This window comes from Exophiala dermatitidis (genome assembly GCF_000230625.1).
Source record: "Exophiala dermatitidis NIH/UT8656 unplaced genomic scaffold supercont1.1, whole genome shotgun sequence".
Classification (NCBI taxonomy): domain Eukaryota; kingdom Fungi; phylum Ascomycota; class Eurotiomycetes; order Chaetothyriales; family Herpotrichiellaceae; genus Exophiala; species Exophiala dermatitidis.
Genome location: NW_008751646.1, coordinates 656696 through 673659, shown reverse-complemented (window position 1 = coordinate 673659; position 16964 = coordinate 656696). Strand labels below are relative to the sequence as shown.

Sequence of the window (16964 nt, the reverse complement as noted above, 5' to 3'; positions counted from 1 at the left end):
GGAACAGGAACAGGAACAGGAACAGGAACAGGAACAGGAACAGGAACAGGAACAGGAACAGGAACAGGAACAGGAACAGGAACAGGAACAGGAACGATTTATACATATGTACATGGCTCATCGTTCATTGCACCGCTGCACCTTCATGGGTAGTAGTGTTTTATGGCATTGCTCACACACTGGCGGGGTCAGGATTGATATCTCAGCAGTAGATACTGTCGGTAGTACTACAAAGGTATTTTATAGCTGGTCGGCACGCGGCTCTCACGGGCCTCTTTCGTCTATATAAAAGTGTCTATAACACCCAACTTCCAAGTACTCGTGTCGCCGCCAGTGGTGGGCATTGACTAGGACTCAAATCACTATCTCAGTCAAGATATCTCCTCTCGCCATGGCGCGCCATGATATCTTGAGATAGCTAGCAAGCTAACGAAAGGAACACCCGATTTCTTTCCGCCCATCAGTGTAATGTACAATAGTAGTGTATAAATTAGATAGACGGTGTTGCAGAAACTGACTGGACTCGGACATGCAGACATCACAGGGGGTAATGTAGATACTGTAGCTAGCTAAACCCACCCAGCACAGCTGTAGCGCTGCGCACTCGCTGAAGTTTGAACAGAGGCCAGCCAGGCCCCAGGGGCAGGAACAACCCATCTGAGATGCCCCGAGTTCAAAGTTGACACCAATGCAGGTTCTCCAGCTCCAGAGTCCATCGGGGGGGTGGCGCCCCGATCGGGCTTGAGTGCAAGATGCAAAATCAAAATGGATATGATGATGGTCCTGGCTATTCCATATGATTCTCCGGATTGGAATCAAAATAAGCCTCGAAATCGAAATCAAAGTCGAAATTGAAATCGAAACCGTGATTGAATCCAAAGTCGTCCAGATCAAACCCAAAATCGGAGCAAAATCCGCCATCTGTAACCTCCAGATGGGTGGTGTTGGTGTCGAATATTCCGGTAGCACTGCCAGCACCACCGCTAAGCGGACCTGTAGCTGTACCGGCACTGGCACTGGCACTGGCACTGGCACTGGCACTGGTACTGGCATTGCCGACAGCACCACCGGCACCACTTCCTGCCAGGGCAGAACATTCGGCGAGAGCAATGTCCATGTACAGGGCGTGGCCGTTTGCGATGTGACCGTGTGCATGCCCATATCCATGTCCATGTCCGGGATTCGTCTGGTTGTGGCCGCGGCGAGTGGGATGTTGTTGGCTGCTTGGGTGGTCGAGGGAGTTGTGGTTGTGGTGATGATTTTGGGTTTGGGGTTGAGTTTGATGCTGCCGATGACGACTGTCCAAGTCAAAGAACGACCCTACTGTTGCTGCTGCCTTCGAATCCAGCACTTTCTCGTCTGGCCCAGTCCCTGTCCCTGTCCAGCTGGACATCTGGATGAAACTTGCATTGGGAGCAAGTAATGATGATGATGATGACAAGGCAGAAGAACCATCATTTATATTGCCAAAGGAAACTGGATTTTGGACATCTGCAACACCTTGAGACAGCAGAGACTGAGACAACCGTCGAGAGTCTAGACTTGCAGCTCTCACCTCACTTTTTGTGGCATCATCAACCGGATTGGGACTTGTACTGACACCATTGGTGATGCCCATAACATTGTCGTGGTCGTGAATCCGGGAAGCGGGTTGTGCCAAAATGGTGCCAGAAAAGACTGACTGCACAGCGGGACCGGTGGTCGATTGACTAACAGTAGTAGTCACTGCCAGCATGTTTTCGGCAGCAGCAGCAGTGGCAGTGCCGTGCAGATTCTTCCCTCGATCGGCAGACAGACCGGTCCCGCGAGCCGGCTTCGTCCCACCCCGACTCCTAGCCATCATTTGCGCTACCAACTCACAAGCTGAGTCGGCGATTGGCCATCTGTCGCGTAGACCGAGGAGAGTTCTGACACAGTTCTGGAACTGTCTTTGCCGCTGCTCGTGTTGCTGCTGATTCCTTAGAAGCTGTTCATCTGGTGAAGTCTGCGATGGCTCTGCCTTGGTAGTTTTGATTTCCTCGACCAGAAAAGCCGCGATGGCGAGGAGCATGAAGCTAACGGATATGGGCGGAAGGTATTTGACCAGGTCTCGGTCCTGAAGATACATAACGATCTCGGACATTTTGGCGGCAGCTTCTTTGACCTTTGAGGTTGAAGTCGAGGCTAAAGTTGATGCAGAAGTCGATGTCGCAGCGCCAGCCCCAGCAGCCGGAATTGAGTCTGTTGCCGAGGCCATGCCATGCTTGCTTTTGGACATGGACAGAGTCTGTGGTCTGTTGAGCGCTTCAGTGGCTAGCAAAAACAGCATCTTCAGAACACTCCTGTGAAGAAATAGAACGTCATCTGTCGTCGCATCAGCAGTACCGCTATCGATGGGAGAGGCCGTGTCTGTGTTGAGGCCGGCGCGAGTTTCGGGACTTGTGCGAAGCCAGCAGCTCGGTGGGAGAGTCCCTTCCCATTTCTCCAAATCGTCCTGCAGACGAGCAAGGTCATGGGGTCTTATGGCGTCGGCTCTCCTGGGCGTATAGAGCATGGTGACCTCCCAGGTCGACCGACCTAAAGCTCGCAAGGAGTAACAACTGTTGATGATGTCTCCAACTATCAACAGCAGTTTTGTTTTGGCCACATACATCTCAGCCAGCATCTTTCTGACCGAAGAGTCTATCATAGACCGGCATTCCCTAAGGGCTGGCATGGTAGTGGTGATGGGGCCGAGGTCAAAATCCAGATCGGCGCTCAACATGGCGAGGCTGATTTCATCGTCTCTGATGCGCATCCGTCTTCGCATGGTGATTGCCATGATTCTGTCTCGCATCACGCAAGACCACCAGATCCGTCTCCATAGCCGACGGGTGCGAGGGTCATCTCTGACATACGTGTCGGTCTGGTCCATCCCAATACTCGTGGCCAACGAGATACAGATACCCAACCAATGCCACGGGTCCTTAGGATCGTTTTCCGACACATACCAGTAATTCATCAGGAGGAGGGACTGGACCAACGCAATCCGGTCGACATCCCAATTGAAATCGTAGAGTAACTTTGTGAAAGCAGAATGTCAACGCGTGGGATACTCAAACAGCAGAAAGTCCTTGAGGATGTGGGACTAGCCATACCTTAACTTTTTGATACATATCACTCCTGGCGGCTCTTCGACTCTCGTAGCCAGCTTGTTGAAGCAAGTCCAGGTCGACGTATGCGGTACCTGCAAACATGACAGCCTGAAAGACCATCAGACTAATCTTGGAGCAGCCCTCATGACCATCAAGGGCCCCGAGAAAGTCCTGTAAGTCTATGGTCGGCATGTAAGGGTAGACAAAGAGCACATAGCTTCGGAGAAGCTGGTCTCTCAGCTCAGCAGGCGGGATGCTTAGGGCCCCACGACGATGAAGTATCTCAATGTCCTCGGGCTGAACTCCAGCCCGTGGTGCCCGGATATAGGATGGTAGATTGACGGGCGGTGGACATTGAAGCACGTCCGACCTAGCATAATCACCAATCTTTGCATGAACACCATCTGTTGGTGTGGCACTGCCAGGAGAGCCCTGGAAAGAACTTGCCGCTGTGGAAGATGCTTTCGAGTCTAACGGACCACCCTCCGGCCGACCTCCCTGACTGATATCTGACACTGCATTCACCGTCTTTGAAACCTCATGGGCAAGAACTTCTGGGGCGACATTAGACGAAGCGAACGACGATCGCGTCTCCAACTTGGGGGGTGCTCGAGTGAGTGGTGGCAGCGAGCTCAAGCCGTTCAATCGACGCTTCTGCAGCCGGTATTTCCTGCTCCGTTTGGACTCGACCACCACACATTCCACCTCATCGAGCCTGCAATTGGAACACGGGGCGCTTGACGTGATCAGGTCGCATTTCACTTTGCGGGTTCGACAGTTGTGGCACGCCTGCGACGCTCTTTTCTTGACGACACGATCGGTCTTGGAGCTTGCCATGTTTGGACATGCCTGCAACCCCATGAAGATGTTGGCGGGTAGAGGCGAGAGGCCGTGGACGTGTTCATCTTCAGGCCTGCAGCAGTGACGAAGAACAAGAAAGACGAAAAGAAGAAAAAATAAAAAACAAATGGTGGACTAAGGATCGACCGGAACAGGGACGCAAGACACAGCCAGTGCAGGAGTGTACAGAGTGCAGTTACAGCGCCCGGGAGTCAAGATAGCCGAGGAAGTTGGAACGCAGGCGCTCTGCTCTCCGGACACTGCAAACTTCAACCCCGGATCATCCCGCAACCGACCCTCATTATTCTTGACTGGCGGTCCGCGTCTTAGTCATCCTCCTAGGGGCGTCGGAACACTGCTGTACACTGGCAACTTGAAGGCCAGTAATGACGGGGAATTGGTACAATGTGATCTGGGCTAAGGTCCGGAGAGCTTGGAGGGATATAATACTGATCCAAATCGCCCGGGTTGCGGACCTACGGCTACGCATCACGGGCAAGAAAATCCACGATTCTGTTCAGTCTGAAAATGCTGCTTTCGATAGATTTTCAATTTTGCACAGATAGAGGTGGTAGTAGGGTGCCGGGGCTACAAAGGCTTTTGGTGGTATATGGTGGTTTCCGCTTTACACGTCTCTCACCTTGTCCACTTTCGGGACCAACCACCAACTGACACCGGTGCCAACAAACAAGGCCACGAGGATAGGTTGCAGAACCTTGACGCCGGCGTGGGCGGCGACCAGGCCCGTGAGTGTGGGGAAGAGACTGCCGCCAGCTTGGGCTAGGACGAAGATGAAGCCTGGTAGTAGTAAGTAACTTGTAAGTTCGTGGCAACTCGGTCATAGGAGTTAGAAAACTTACCTAGAGCGGTCGTTTGCACGGATTTGGGACATAGTTTGGATGCTACGGAGATGCCCTGTAGACTTGGTGTCAGTGCAGGCCAGGCCCAGCGAGCGTATTATATTCGCTTTGCATCGGTGGAACGAGATTATATACAGTACTTACACTCACAAAAAAGGGGCCGGAAAAAAACCCGAGTGCAGAGTACAGGACGACGCCGGCCACGATGTTCGGAATGGTCCAGAACATGACCTGTAAGGCGATACAGGCGACGATATATCCAAAGACCATGCGTCGGTCGCCGAATCGGTGGGTCGGCTCCGCGAGTAATAGGCGGCCCAGGAAGCCGCCGCCGTAAAAGCCCGTGGGCGCGTAGCCCATGCTGGATAGGCCGCCTTTTCGGACGCGGACGAGGTATTCGACGACCCAGCCTGAGTCAAGAGTCAGCATGGCTGCAGAGTATTATGATGAAGCATTGGGCAGCGAGATTATTGGGGTGGCAACTGAGAGGGAAATGGAGCAAAAGAGGGTTTTAAGTGTGTGGAAATGAAGATTCGTCGAGGTCGAATACATAAGAGGGCTGTATACGTACCTCCGGCCGTGATGACAGCGCCGAGGAAGAAAAAGAAAAACAAGCTCACCAGCCAGACTGCTCGTAGTTTCAAAGTCTGGCGGATCTCATTGAGAGCCTGGACATTCCGGGATCCGGGGGCGGAATCCTGCTGGCTTTCGAGGGAAGCAACAATTTCATCACCTTGAGGAGCATTGCCATCTCTCGCAGTTTCAAAGGCGGTCTTTCTCTTTCGTTTGCTGTCGGCAAACATCTCCGACCCAAAGGCGCCTGCCACGAAGGCCAGATTCACCACCCCCAGCCCGGCCTCGGCGGCATAAGTATAGTGCCAACGCGTATGGCTGGCGAGCGGAGTGGCTATAAAAGGACCAGTGAGACAGCCAAGCATGTACATGGCATGAATGAAGCCCAACCATCGGTGCGCCCCGGGCACAGTCGCAACGTACGTGTTGGAGTAACTGTCCTGGTACGCCTGGCCCAGCGCCGTTAGGAAAAAAGTCACAACGAACAAACCGAACGGGGGGTTCCAGAATCGCAGGAGTTGGGAAAGTAATTGCAATCCAGCCCCCAGAAGAAGCGTTGCGCCCAGAGATAGACGGAGAGTCGTCGTCAAGTGCGTGTTTGTCAATGCGGACAGGAACCAGCCGGCGAAGGTGGCTACGTATCTAATGACCGAAACGCATCCTTGTCAGAAGGTACAGTACAGATGTGTTAAGGGAGATGTCATGAAAGAATAGAAAAGGGGGAATATGTGAGAGAAAAGTGTAGTGAGCGACACACATGACAGTCACCAATCCTGTACTTATGTTGTACTCGTGCAACATGTACGGTAGCAGCGGGCCAGTTGTGCCATCGTTGGTGCCGGCGAGGAAGAATGAGAAGCCGGCGCAGACCAGTTTCAGGATGGACCGCCGGTCGAGCTTCTGGCTCTGAGTCTCAGGTCCTTCGTGCGGCTCATGATCCGATTCATGGCCGTGGCCGTGGCCGTGGTCGTTGCTCTGGCTGCGTGTGTCTGAACGTCGGGATTGCAATTCCATGGCTCTTAGGCTATGGCCTTGAGGCACTTTTCAGAAAGGAAACCAGGGGTTTTCATCGGTCGAGATAAGAAGACCAAAGCAACTCCTTTTCTGGGTCGCTGGTCGGGGGAGGTTCAAGTTATTGTCTCGGTTGATCTTCGGAATATCAGTCATCGCTTGACAATGAGATACGAGGATAGAAGCGATCGACGATGGGCTCCCTGAGCTAGTAGTGTGAAAAGTACATTCTTGTTGGTTGACTTCCAAACAACAGACAACAGCGCAGAGACACGAACAAAGTGGGATGCCACAGATACCTTGCTTCCCCGGTTGGGGTAGGATCCGGAGGAAAGGGCAGATAAACGTGGGGCTAAGAATGTGATCTCGAAGATATGGAATTTCGTTCATTAAGAATTAATTTATTGATATCATCTGTATCATGTGTATCGTTCATATCGTGTATAACATAAATGTCCCCGTCATCCCACGGTAGCGAACCCCCAACGCCTTTATATGCCGCAAACTTGATCGTGACAACATTGCGTCAAAAGAACAGAACTCATCACGCGCAGATTGCTCTCGCTGAGACGCTGGACGGAGTTGGGCCGTCGTATAATCTCTTTTGAGCCGAGAGCTCGAGCAGCCACCGTTCCAAGGCGGTCTCATCCAGTCCTGCCAGCCACAAGGCGGTTTCTGACCTGGCCCGCTCCGAAATCTCTTCATAGTACTCCTTGTCCGTCATCAACTTGTTGAGGGCCTCGACCCAAGGTTCAATGTCCTGTTCCGGAACGACATATCCTTCCTCGTTCCTCTCGCCGCTCAGCATGTTGACGTGAATGATGGGGGGGATGCCGAGCTTCGCCTCTGGGATGGCGCCTGCATCCGAGGCAATCACTGGAATCCCTCTGGATTGTGCTTCAACAATCACGATTCCCCAGGCCTCGAACCAAAGAGAGGGTACGAGCAAGACTTTGATCTGAGCCCAGGCTTCTTCCATGTCTCGAATACTTGGACGGAGGCTGTTTCAGACCACGAGTCAGTAACTTTGCTCAGACATATCGGGGAAAATGGTAATAATACTTACTCAACGTTTGACAGTGCCCGAAGTTGCTTCTCTAGCTTGTTGTCCATCCCCCAACTTGACCACGCCGCAAACTTAAATTGTGGACACCGTTTGGCTAATGCGTGGAATATTGAACTACCCTTGACCGGGCATGGGTTCACGATACCCACGAGGTCTTTGTCCCAGTTCCGCCGTCGGAGCGGTAGACCACGAGTCTTGCTATCGAGATAGGTCCACGGATGGTGAACATGGAAGGTGGTGTTGAGCTGACCGTATTCACGCGCATAGTTCTTGAGGGCTTGCGACACGGACCAGATGCCATCAAGGCCCATCAGCAACTTGTGTTCGCTCTTCGAGTAGGCTGATCCCGAGATTCCACCCGCATAGGGTCCGAATGGCAGTTGCTCAGCAGTGTGTACGATGCATATCCGGCAGACGTGGCGAAGTGAAGGCATGATCGAAGTTGCTTTCATGGCCAAACCATCGTTGAAGATGACATGTGTTGGGCGGAATTGCCCCAGGTACCCATTCAAGAGCAGAATGAAGACTTGCAGCCGGGTGCTGACTAGGCCGTCCTACAAACAAATATTAGTCTACGGTCCGGTGCAAAGGGCAAGAATCCTATGGTGTATACTCACTTCTATGAATCGAGCTGCATCTTTTGCCAGCTCTTGGTCAGGAAGGATCTTGTGGAAATCGGCCAGGTTGATTGCAAGGTTCCTCAGGCCGTCCGCATCGATGAACGAGTACGTTCTCAGGTCGACGTTGGTGTCGTCATCCACTGGCACGGTTACTTTGTCAAATTCAAGCTCAGGGTCCATTCCATTCGCTACCATCTCATCACAGTAGTTCTCGACCTCTCCATCCCAAACATAGCATAATTGGGCGGCTGCATGTCCCCGCGAAGCGAGATATTTCAGCAGCATCAGATTCGATCTATAGCCGCCAGAAGAGCTGAAGAGGCCCTTGGCCGTCTGGAAGAGGAACACACGCATGTTGAGGATTGCTCTAGTTGTAGTTGAACGAATGTGTGGTGCGTTTGGGCGCGAAAGGAAACAACGATTGTGGATGAGGAGTCTTGGGAAGTGCTGGGAGTGGAAATGAGTGGGATGGCCTGGCCATATTATCCTCGCGATGCTGGAAGAACTTCTCATGTTTCCCGATCTCCGGCGATGACCATGCTGGCCTGGTTGTCTGTAGAGATGCGTTGATGGAATCTTCGGCCTACTTCTGGACCATGGCGGATGGGCCACGAGTGTGTCTCGCACATGGTGCTAAAGAGCACGCAACTTCCTTTGCATCGCCGATTCGCCCTTGCAGCCAGCCAGCCCAGAGTAGTATTGTTATTGCCTGATCGGGATGGCTGAGCTATTATGGCGCTGCCGAAGGTGTTATCGGTGGCCCGCGCCGACACGTCAAGCAAATATCGTGGTTGCACCAAGTGAGAGTCTCGGCGTTTAGCGCGCTAGAAAGCGAGTTGTTGGGGAGTTTCCGAACGCAATCCGATGAGCGGTGTCCAACAAAGGAATGCAAAAGAATCTCGATGCCCAAGCGAGAGATAGGGCGTCGCATCGAACCAATGATAAGCCAGCATCTGTTTTGACAGAGCGCAACCGAAAAGCCTCAGATGCTCTTCTTGCATTCCTATTGGTCCGCTGTCAACAACACCCACCGTCTTAACAAAAATTCCGCAGGTTTACCACATTAGCACCTTTTCGTGGCAGAAGATTCTCGTAACGTGCTGTAGAGACCTTTTTCTGTCAGCCACATGTCACATAGCCGCTTCCTCACACCGCCAGGCCACCCAGTCCAGCACGAGTCTTCCTCCACTGTACCCGTGGCTCCGATAAGGCTTGAGGCGTATGGCAAACCACCTCGATACATGCGCCTGCGGCTCATAATTATTCTTCTTGGACGATACATCCACGGTAGCATTCCCATGCAGAATGGTGGTTGATGTCCAAGGATAATAAGAGAGGCTGTGCATGAAACGGCCAGTAGTAGTAGCTTGACGCCGTGTTTCGGATGGTGGGTCTGGTCTGCCCCAGCCCGATCGAGTCCTTTAGCAACGTCTGGCTTTTTGGCGGTGACCGTTTGGGATGGTTGCAACCATGCACACTGACGTGTGTGAAACATTTTGCATGTGCACGTACCGAGAAGGAACTACACTTCCACCTTACAACGTTGTAGATGTCTCGGTGTTGGAAATCCTCCAGAAACCATCATGCGCCGAGAACTCCAGTAGTGGGTTGCCAGATGCTGTGCTGCTGTCCTCTCTGTGTTGTTTCAAACCCATCGGGTAGTGACATGTCCACACGGTTGCTCAACCCGCGCACGATGCCTCTCAAACAGCCCGGACATCGACGGAACACTTGACAGGTACAAGATTGACATACCTCAGGCTGTTCATATTGGGGTGCTCCTATCTTCTCTCATTCATCAAGCAGTCTTCAGACCGGACGCATGGAGATGTGTGCAAAAGATGCCTCGATACAACACACCTGTCGCAAGCAATTGCGATAGAATGCGCACCAATTGGTGGGATCGAAGTGAAAACACCTACAATGTTGTATAGTACCGTCGCTTACCGCTGACCGATCCACATTCTTGCTGGATTTCCAGACGCGGATGTTCCCTGGAGACGGTCAGGGTCGACGCCGGAGGATCTCTCAGCAATGATAAGTCAGTTGCAACCAATAGAAGCGTTGCAGCATGCCTGGTGAGGGTATGGCGCTGTTGTGGGCGCAGACCTCCTGTTGGAACAGTGGAGTGGCCTGCATTCCGAAGATCTCGATTCCAGAACAACACATCTCGCCATGTATCACGACAAATCGACGGCATCACAAGACATCAGGTCTCTCCATGCCATATCAGTTGTTAGATGTTGTGCTCAATGGTACATACAACGTTGTAGTACCTGACTGCGAATCAGTCAACCGACAGGGTCAAGATCCCTTGGGTATATCAGGGTACTTTTCTTTTCCTGGGAATAGATCGAACCATGACCATCCTGACTTGAGAGATGTGCTATACAATGTATAGGAGGGGTCGAAGAATACATAGTAGCACACATGTCACCTCTGATAACACACTTGCGCACACTTTGGTTTGGCCAGTCATCCACCTCTGCAGTGACCGTGCTGACAACAGCGTGACTCTCGGCTCTTGCTCGGACATCGCGAGCTCTGATCACTAGGGGTCACTATTACAGGGACTCGATCGCTTGATCTTGAATCAATTAATAACGATGAATGTTACAGAGACCCTTCAAAAAGTGTTCGTCCTGATGTGATCACTTCAAGTTGCTGCTCTAAGACTCGCACCGCATGACGTCGCCGGCTGTAAGCCACGTGATCCCGCCCAAAGGTCTGGTCACGTGGTATGCTCAACTCCTGACTAGTCTGTTTCTGGAATGCACGACATACCCATGTTTCCTTCTGCTGCAGTTTGCGCTTCAGCATCTTCTTGGAAACACCCTTTTATCTACCAGTCCAGCTCTCTTCAAGGAGGATCTGTCATAGATCTCGTCACTTCTGTCTCATGCTGCTACCATTTTTGGCAGTCAGACTGATGCTGTCTCCGCTTAGGATCTTGAGCAGACGCAGGTCCTGTAACCCGCCACACCCCCCACTCGTCTGCTTCATTGTGCGAAGCAGAACTTGAGTACCTCTACGGCCAGGGACAGAATATTCCAATTAGCATGAAAAACCAGCTATGGATTCTCGAGCAGCGAAGCTCCAGAGGCACGGCAGTCGTACATGCACACGCCCAGTCCAGCTCTCCGGCTTCCGTGCTCCCGCCTGTGCATATGCAGCAATGCGTAAATGTTGCTAACTTTGCTAGTCCAGCAAATACATGTTGATCACGCAGATACATCACTATTGATTTTGCCACAGGCACTCTTGCAAGAAAAGGTAAGCGATCGCTCGAGTTGGGGACATTGACAAACCTGGGCTGAACCCCTGCCAAAACACGTGAAACAAAATATCTGACATTGGCTGCCTCAATGTCGAAACACCCGCCCGGGACCTGCACCATCCGCTCAGAATACTTTCACTTTTACTATATTTTTCATCCTTCCAAGACTTTATATTCACTTTGTCAAGGCCGAATTTTCTCTCTCTCCTCCACTCAGTACTCACCTGTGTCATTCCTTTGCCCCTTTTGCTTCTGCATTTTCAGCCTTCGTTCTCAATCACTACCGCTGGTCGGGCATTGTTTGTTAGTCTTGCAAGTCTTTTCTCTGTCAGTCATATATCTAGCCATATATTGCCATTTGCCCTCGGCAAGAAGCCAAGACACCTCATCAGCTCCTCATCCAAAGCTAAACGCAACAATCCAACAACAACATGATTCTCAAGACTAGCGCCCTTGCTCTGCTCGTGGCGGGCTCAGCTTCCGCCGCCGCTCTTAAGCCCGCGGGACATGGCCACGTCACTGTGAAACAGTACAGCAGCCAAACACGAACAGAAACAGTGATTCTTCAGGACGAGGCCGACTTTGGACTGTGTCTCCCAACGATGAAATTTGTGACGGTGAAGTATGAAGGTGGCATGGGAGGCCGAGCCGTAACGGATTCTGTTTTCCTGCCTGCCGATTCCCTTTGCGCCGAGGGTCAAGCAGGGGCGTCGAACCCGAGTAAGTAAAGCAAACACCCAGTTCCTGCCCAATCAAATCCAATGTCACTCTGTCACAATCAATTGAACGCAGAGACCTTCTGCTCTCGAACACATCCCTTCCCCAGAGAGTTCTATATCTCCTTCTGTCTAGATTCCTTGTCTAACCTTGGTTCACTTATGTCAAGACATCATCACAAACCGCATCTGCGACAACCTCAGCAGCATGTGCGGCGCCAATGCCGCAGCCCAGACTCTCTGCCGATCGGCACAAGCCAAGATCCGCGCCCTGGGCACCAGCGAAAAATCCACCGCGGACACTTGGAACACGTTGCTCGGCTTCGGCGGCGCTGCTGAACCTGAGGCCGTATCCGAATTTGCATCTACCGGAACAACAACGGAACTGCACGACCTCAAACGACGAGACGTGCCGTTCGTCCCTTGTTCCGCCAGCCAGTGGATCGACGACTGTACCGGCTGGACTGGTTCCGAACAGACCGAGCCCTCGACCGACACCCAGACCGATACCGACGCTGACACCGTGGCCAAGCGTCAACTTGGTGCTGCTGCTGCTGGGTTCCCCACCGACATCCCCACTGAAGACAGTGGTGTAACTGAGGCCACTGCTGGTGCTATAAATCATAAACAAAGAGCAGACGCCGTCTCCCTCATCAGCAAACGGTCGTTTGACGACGGCGGCGACGAGGAGGAGGATGACGGTGGCGACGACGGTGAAGGTGAGAATGAGGACGAGGGTGAGGACGAGGGCGAAACTGATTCCGCAGTGGTCAAGAGGGACATTGTCTCTGACGAGGCACTGGAGAAGAGACAGGTCGACTTCATCGAATGTTCTGCCACCCAGTGGATCGACGACTGTACTGGGTGGTCTTGAGTAAATTAGTTCAAAGCAACGCTGGCGAATGCCTCTATGCGTGCATGCGTGCGATGCGATGCAGTTGGACAGAATAGATGGGCAGTCTCTGGCAGTCTGGCAGATTCAAACAATGTATTGTGATTTATATATGTGAGAGCAGATATTTTTAGGAATTGTTGTTTCCTTTTTATTCTGGCATTATAACGACAGATAACTACTGTACCTAGGTATATACCTGCCTAACTAAGTACTTACATATTTGTGTATACAGCGCATATGTGTATCTGCATACACTTGTCGACAGAACTACAATACTGTAATCCATCGAATCCGACCGGCAATTGAAAAGATTAGTATCAATGCGTACACACCAAAAAAAGCGAACCCAGGCCCAAGTTTGGATGCCAGGGCATGTGTATATGTGTAAGTATATGCGGACGCGTATATGCACAAGGTATGTCCCTACTCTTGCTTTTGCGCCTGCTCTGCATTCCGCACTCGGACTAAATGTACAGACAGTATAATGGATATATAACAAACACTTGCACCCAAATCCAAGAGATATACACGCAAAATGCAAGGCTCCGTGCAGGATATATACCATCACCTGTCCAACTTGCAAAATGAAATTGTAGAGATGCCATTCCCGTCTCCTCACAAAAAAAGGATCAACGACCAACGACCAATCCAATCCGATGCGACCCGCCTCATATCATTCGTATCATCAATCTTGGCCTTGGTTGACAGCACAAGAATTTGTTCATATTTTTATGCCCATGCGGCAGTCTTCTTGCACTTCAGTTAATGGACGCTGGGGCGCAATGTTTCTTTTTGCACTCGAACCTCCATGTGCAAGTGAGTGAGAGAGTGTCGTCCGCGCTGGCTCGAGGGTCCAGTACGATCGTGGCCCTGTTTTCCCCCCGGACCCATAAGCGGACGGAAGCTGTCTTCGGTGGCCGTGTAATCTGGCTCAGACTCAGTCAGAAGCAAGGTCGAGATATGTCCAGATCCAGCTGCCGGGCTTTGGGTTGCAGGGGCCAGCTCTTTCCCTTCCGACGCTCCTGGAGATTTTGCGCGAGTTAACTTGCTCGTCACACCGAGCCTTCTATGCAGGTGTGGCCACGTCTTCTCTTCCTTCTCTTGCTTGACACGGCTATAATCTCGTTTTTGTGGTACGCCCTGGCCGCTTTGTCATGGAATGATTGGAACGCCGCCGCGCCCAAGGATCGTGAAAGAAAGACACCCAGGACATTTTGCAGCAATCAGCAAGATGCTCCGTGGCAGGTGTACGGCCAACGAGACAATCGACAAACAGACACCCATCTGACGTTTTGAGATTTTGAGACCAACCGGACTTCATAGCACGATCCATACAGCACCTCCAATGACGAAGAAGACGACCAGAATCGTCAAGATGCCGGCACCTGCCTTGTCCTTTGTAGTGATCTTCTTGTAGTTGGCAGTCGGATCCGTCGAGGCATCCGAGCCAGCATCCGGATCACTCTCGGACTTGGCGCCCGTTCTGAGCGAGAGAGGCGACATACTGGCGTCGATGAGATTTGCGCCGATGACGGAGAGCGCCGACATTTCCTGACCCACGCCATTCGTGCCATCCCAGGTAGTCGTGTACCACTGCATACCACATTTGCGGCCTGAATCTCCACCACTGCATTGGCCGGCGGCGCCAGAGGCACTAGCGGCCAATTTGGGCTTGATGCTGTCGGCGGTGCTGGGCACGATGAGACTGGTGACGGCCATCCACCTTGCCAAATACGCCTTGAAACTCTTTTGATCTTGGTTACAATTCTTGGCCTCTTCACACTGCAGCTCATACATGATGTTGCCTCCATATTTGGAAGGGAAAAACAACTTGTACGAGCTGTCGAGGATCGAGTTGACCCGATCCAGCCATAGCTCGCTCCCATTGGTGTAGTTGTACATGTACGCGGCACCCGAGAGCATGATTCCATAGTTGTAGGTCCATACGAAATTCGCGACGGTGGTGCAGTTGTTGTTGGAGTCGGTGTTATCCCAGATGTACATGATGCCACTGTCAGTGTCGTTCTGCAGCAACGGACTGCCTTCCATCCAATCCCATACTTGTGTCGCCCAGTCTGCGTAGGTCTGGTTTCCGGTGATGTAGGCCAGCCGTGCGGCCAGCTGGAAGTTGCCGCCGTTGGAAACGGTGTTCTTCAAGTTGTAACCGGCGTTGAAAGAGTATACCTGCCACCTGAATCCACCTCCGCACGTGGCAGTATCCCACAGCTCTTTCTGAAAGTTGAACACTCCCTGCGCCAAGGACAGCCAAGACGGGTCGTCTTTGTTGGACGATTCGGGGAAATTGGCCTCGACCGCGTCCAGTGCCGAAAACGACCAGAAAGCCTGGTCATCCACACCCATACTTCGCGACTGGTTGGGAGGGTTGAAGTTGTCGTCTGGACCTCGCTGGAATTGCAGCGCCTGAGTAACGACAGGATTGTAGGTTGTGTCGTTGGTATATTGCCAGTAGTTGATCAAGGCTCCCCACATGGCACCGGCTTCCCACCAACAGTAGACTTCGGGATTGTTGGGGTTGCAGCTCAAGGAGCCCGGAAGCAGACCTGGAATCCCGCCGGTTTGGTTCCCAGTGTAGGTTGTCATCATGTCGTAGGCGATGGTGGAGGCGGCCGACTTGATCGAGGAAACGGAGCTCACATCGACGGTAATTGCGGCCACCAGGGGTGCGAATAGAAGGAACGGTAGTCTCATTTTCGACAAGCGGACGTATGTGATTCAACGATGGAAAGAAGTCCAATAGTGAGAATTTTGCTTCTTCAACAATGGAGAGGAGTATATGTATATCGAGAGGGCGCAGTCATCAGGGCCAGTAGTGAGAAAATGAGCACCGCAAGTGAGGTCTGAGATCTGTCAGGGGCTCTGCAGATGGCCCTGCGCAATTCGATACGCGAATGAGGCTGGCGCGAGGTGACGAGACCAGGTGGCCGGATAGCCGGTATATGCAATAATATAAGGCAACAAATATGGTATAGAAAAATATAACGAAGGAAAGAATCACAACCGTCTTGTCTACCAGAGTTTCAGGAGGCGGCACATCGGCCGCTTAACAGATGTCGAGCAAAGCTGGAGGTCCAAGTTGCGGAGGTGTCGAAGAAACTTGGAATTGAAGTATAGGGTCATGCTAGTAGTGATAGTTTCTTAGTACTAGTACCTCATGTAATTGTTATTTTAGTTGCACAGCCCCCGGAACCACTGGCATGGCATGGGTCCTGTAGCCGATGCGGCACTGAGCTCACAGTCGAACTGGAACAGGAAATGCGGTGGAGGGGAGGATGTGCGCAAAAAGTGTTTGAAGCTGTGAAAGTGCTTGCCAGACGGCGAATGAGAGGCTGGAGGCGAGCGAGCAGAAGGAAGCAAAACGCGTGGATGCTCCACCCCGACGGGCATCTGACGGGCACGAGTGGAAAACTGATGGGCGGTCGATGGGTTTTTGCTGAGCTTGGAGGGCCGAAGGGGGTCTGGGAGAGACCTGGGATAGGCCTGGCATGGGTGTTGACGGCCGTGATGGGCCTGGAGGGTCGAGTCTGCCTCTTCCTTCCAGCTCCACTTGTCTTAGATTTGGCCGCCCGCCTGCGTTTTGTAACATCTGGCGCTCAATCTCCCGGTCTCAGCTGTCACCGGCGGTGCACGAGAGGTAATCGTATAGCAAGAGCAGTTGACTGACAGCCTCAAACAGGTGCGGTGACATTCAGTCTTGTCTTTGGCGACGGTATACAACAGTGTACAAGCACTCCAAGTTGTCGGTAACTTGAAGAGCCTCATACTGTCCTACTTGGGCATTATTGGCACCCAGCCCCGCGGAGTCCGTGGCATCTTGGCCGCGCCGAGCTTGAGCTGGACCTCCGTACTACACAGGAAGCTGTATTTTACAGTAGTAGTTGGTGCTCAGGCACAATAACCTCGAGCAGTGTTCTACCGACAACGTGAATGGGATTGTGCACCCTCCTAACTTGAAGTCGTTTTGTTTAGGTACTG

The 16964-nt window shown here is 52.2% G+C and overlaps 6 protein-coding genes across 6 annotated transcripts; 2 read left to right on the top strand and 4 right to left on the bottom strand.

Moving 5' to 3' along the window:
• Positions 1 to 787: 787 nt before the first annotated feature.
• On the bottom strand, positions 788 to 3950 carry HMPREF1120_00246 (uncharacterized protein; the record flags this gene model as incomplete). The annotated part of the gene is made up of 2 exons (XM_009154239.1): positions 788 to 3040; positions 3117 to 3950. The coding sequence occupies 2 exons, from the start codon at positions 3948 to 3950 to the stop codon at positions 788 to 790; spliced, it is 3087 nt and encodes a 1028-aa protein (XP_009152487.1).
• Positions 3951 to 4578: 628 nt separating this feature from the next.
• Positions 4579 to 6400, bottom strand: HMPREF1120_00245 (uncharacterized protein; the record flags this gene model as incomplete). The annotated part of the gene is made up of 5 exons (XM_009154238.1): positions 4579 to 4751; positions 4814 to 4868; positions 4958 to 5223; positions 5385 to 6028; positions 6144 to 6400. The coding sequence occupies 5 exons, from the start codon at positions 6398 to 6400 to the stop codon at positions 4579 to 4581; spliced, it is 1395 nt and encodes a 464-aa protein (XP_009152486.1).
• Positions 6401 to 6941: 541 nt separating this feature from the next.
• HMPREF1120_00244 (uncharacterized protein) lies at positions 6942 to 8437 on the bottom strand (the record flags this gene model as incomplete). Its single annotated transcript, XM_009154237.1, has 3 exons — positions 6942 to 7398; positions 7464 to 8017; positions 8081 to 8437. 3 exons carry the CDS (start codon positions 8435 to 8437, stop codon positions 6942 to 6944), a joined length of 1368 nt encoding a protein of 455 aa, XP_009152485.1.
• A 1079-nt stretch (positions 8438 to 9516) lies between these two features.
• Positions 9517 to 10708, top strand: HMPREF1120_00243 (uncharacterized protein). The gene has a single exon (XM_009154236.1). The coding sequence runs from the start codon at positions 10155 to 10157 to the stop codon at positions 10482 to 10484; it is 330 nt and encodes a 109-aa protein (XP_009152484.1). The 5' UTR covers positions 9517 to 10154; the 3' UTR covers positions 10485 to 10708.
• Positions 10709 to 11313: 605 nt separating this feature from the next.
• Positions 11314 to 13207, top strand: HMPREF1120_00242 (uncharacterized protein). The gene is made up of 2 exons (XM_009154235.1): positions 11314 to 12080; positions 12247 to 13207. Exons 1-2 carry the CDS (start codon positions 11792 to 11794, stop codon positions 12948 to 12950), a joined length of 993 nt encoding a protein of 330 aa, XP_009152483.1. The 5' UTR covers positions 11314 to 11791; the 3' UTR covers positions 12951 to 13207.
• A 1081-nt stretch (positions 13208 to 14288) lies between these two features.
• Positions 14289 to 15680, bottom strand: HMPREF1120_00241 (mannan endo-1,6-alpha-mannosidase; the record flags this gene model as incomplete). The annotated part of the gene is made up of 1 exon (XM_009154234.1): positions 14289 to 15680. The coding sequence occupies one exon, from the start codon at positions 15678 to 15680 to the stop codon at positions 14289 to 14291; it is 1392 nt and encodes a 463-aa protein (XP_009152482.1).
• Between the last annotated feature and the right edge of the window lie 1284 nt (positions 15681 to 16964).

Excerpts from the sequence above, each read along its gene's own strand:
- HMPREF1120_00243 (XM_009154236.1), top strand. The coding sequence starts at position 10,155 with ATGCCTGGTGAGGGTATGGCGCTGTTGTGGGCGCAGACCTCCTGTTGG.
- HMPREF1120_00242 (XM_009154235.1), top strand. The coding sequence starts at position 11,792 with ATGATTCTCAAGACTAGCGCCCTTGCTCTGCTCGTGGCGGGCTCAGCT. Across the intron at positions 12,081-12,246 it reads AGCAGGGGCGTCGAACCCGA|ACATCATCACAAACCGCATC; the intron begins GTAAGTAAAGCA and ends ACTTATGTCAAG.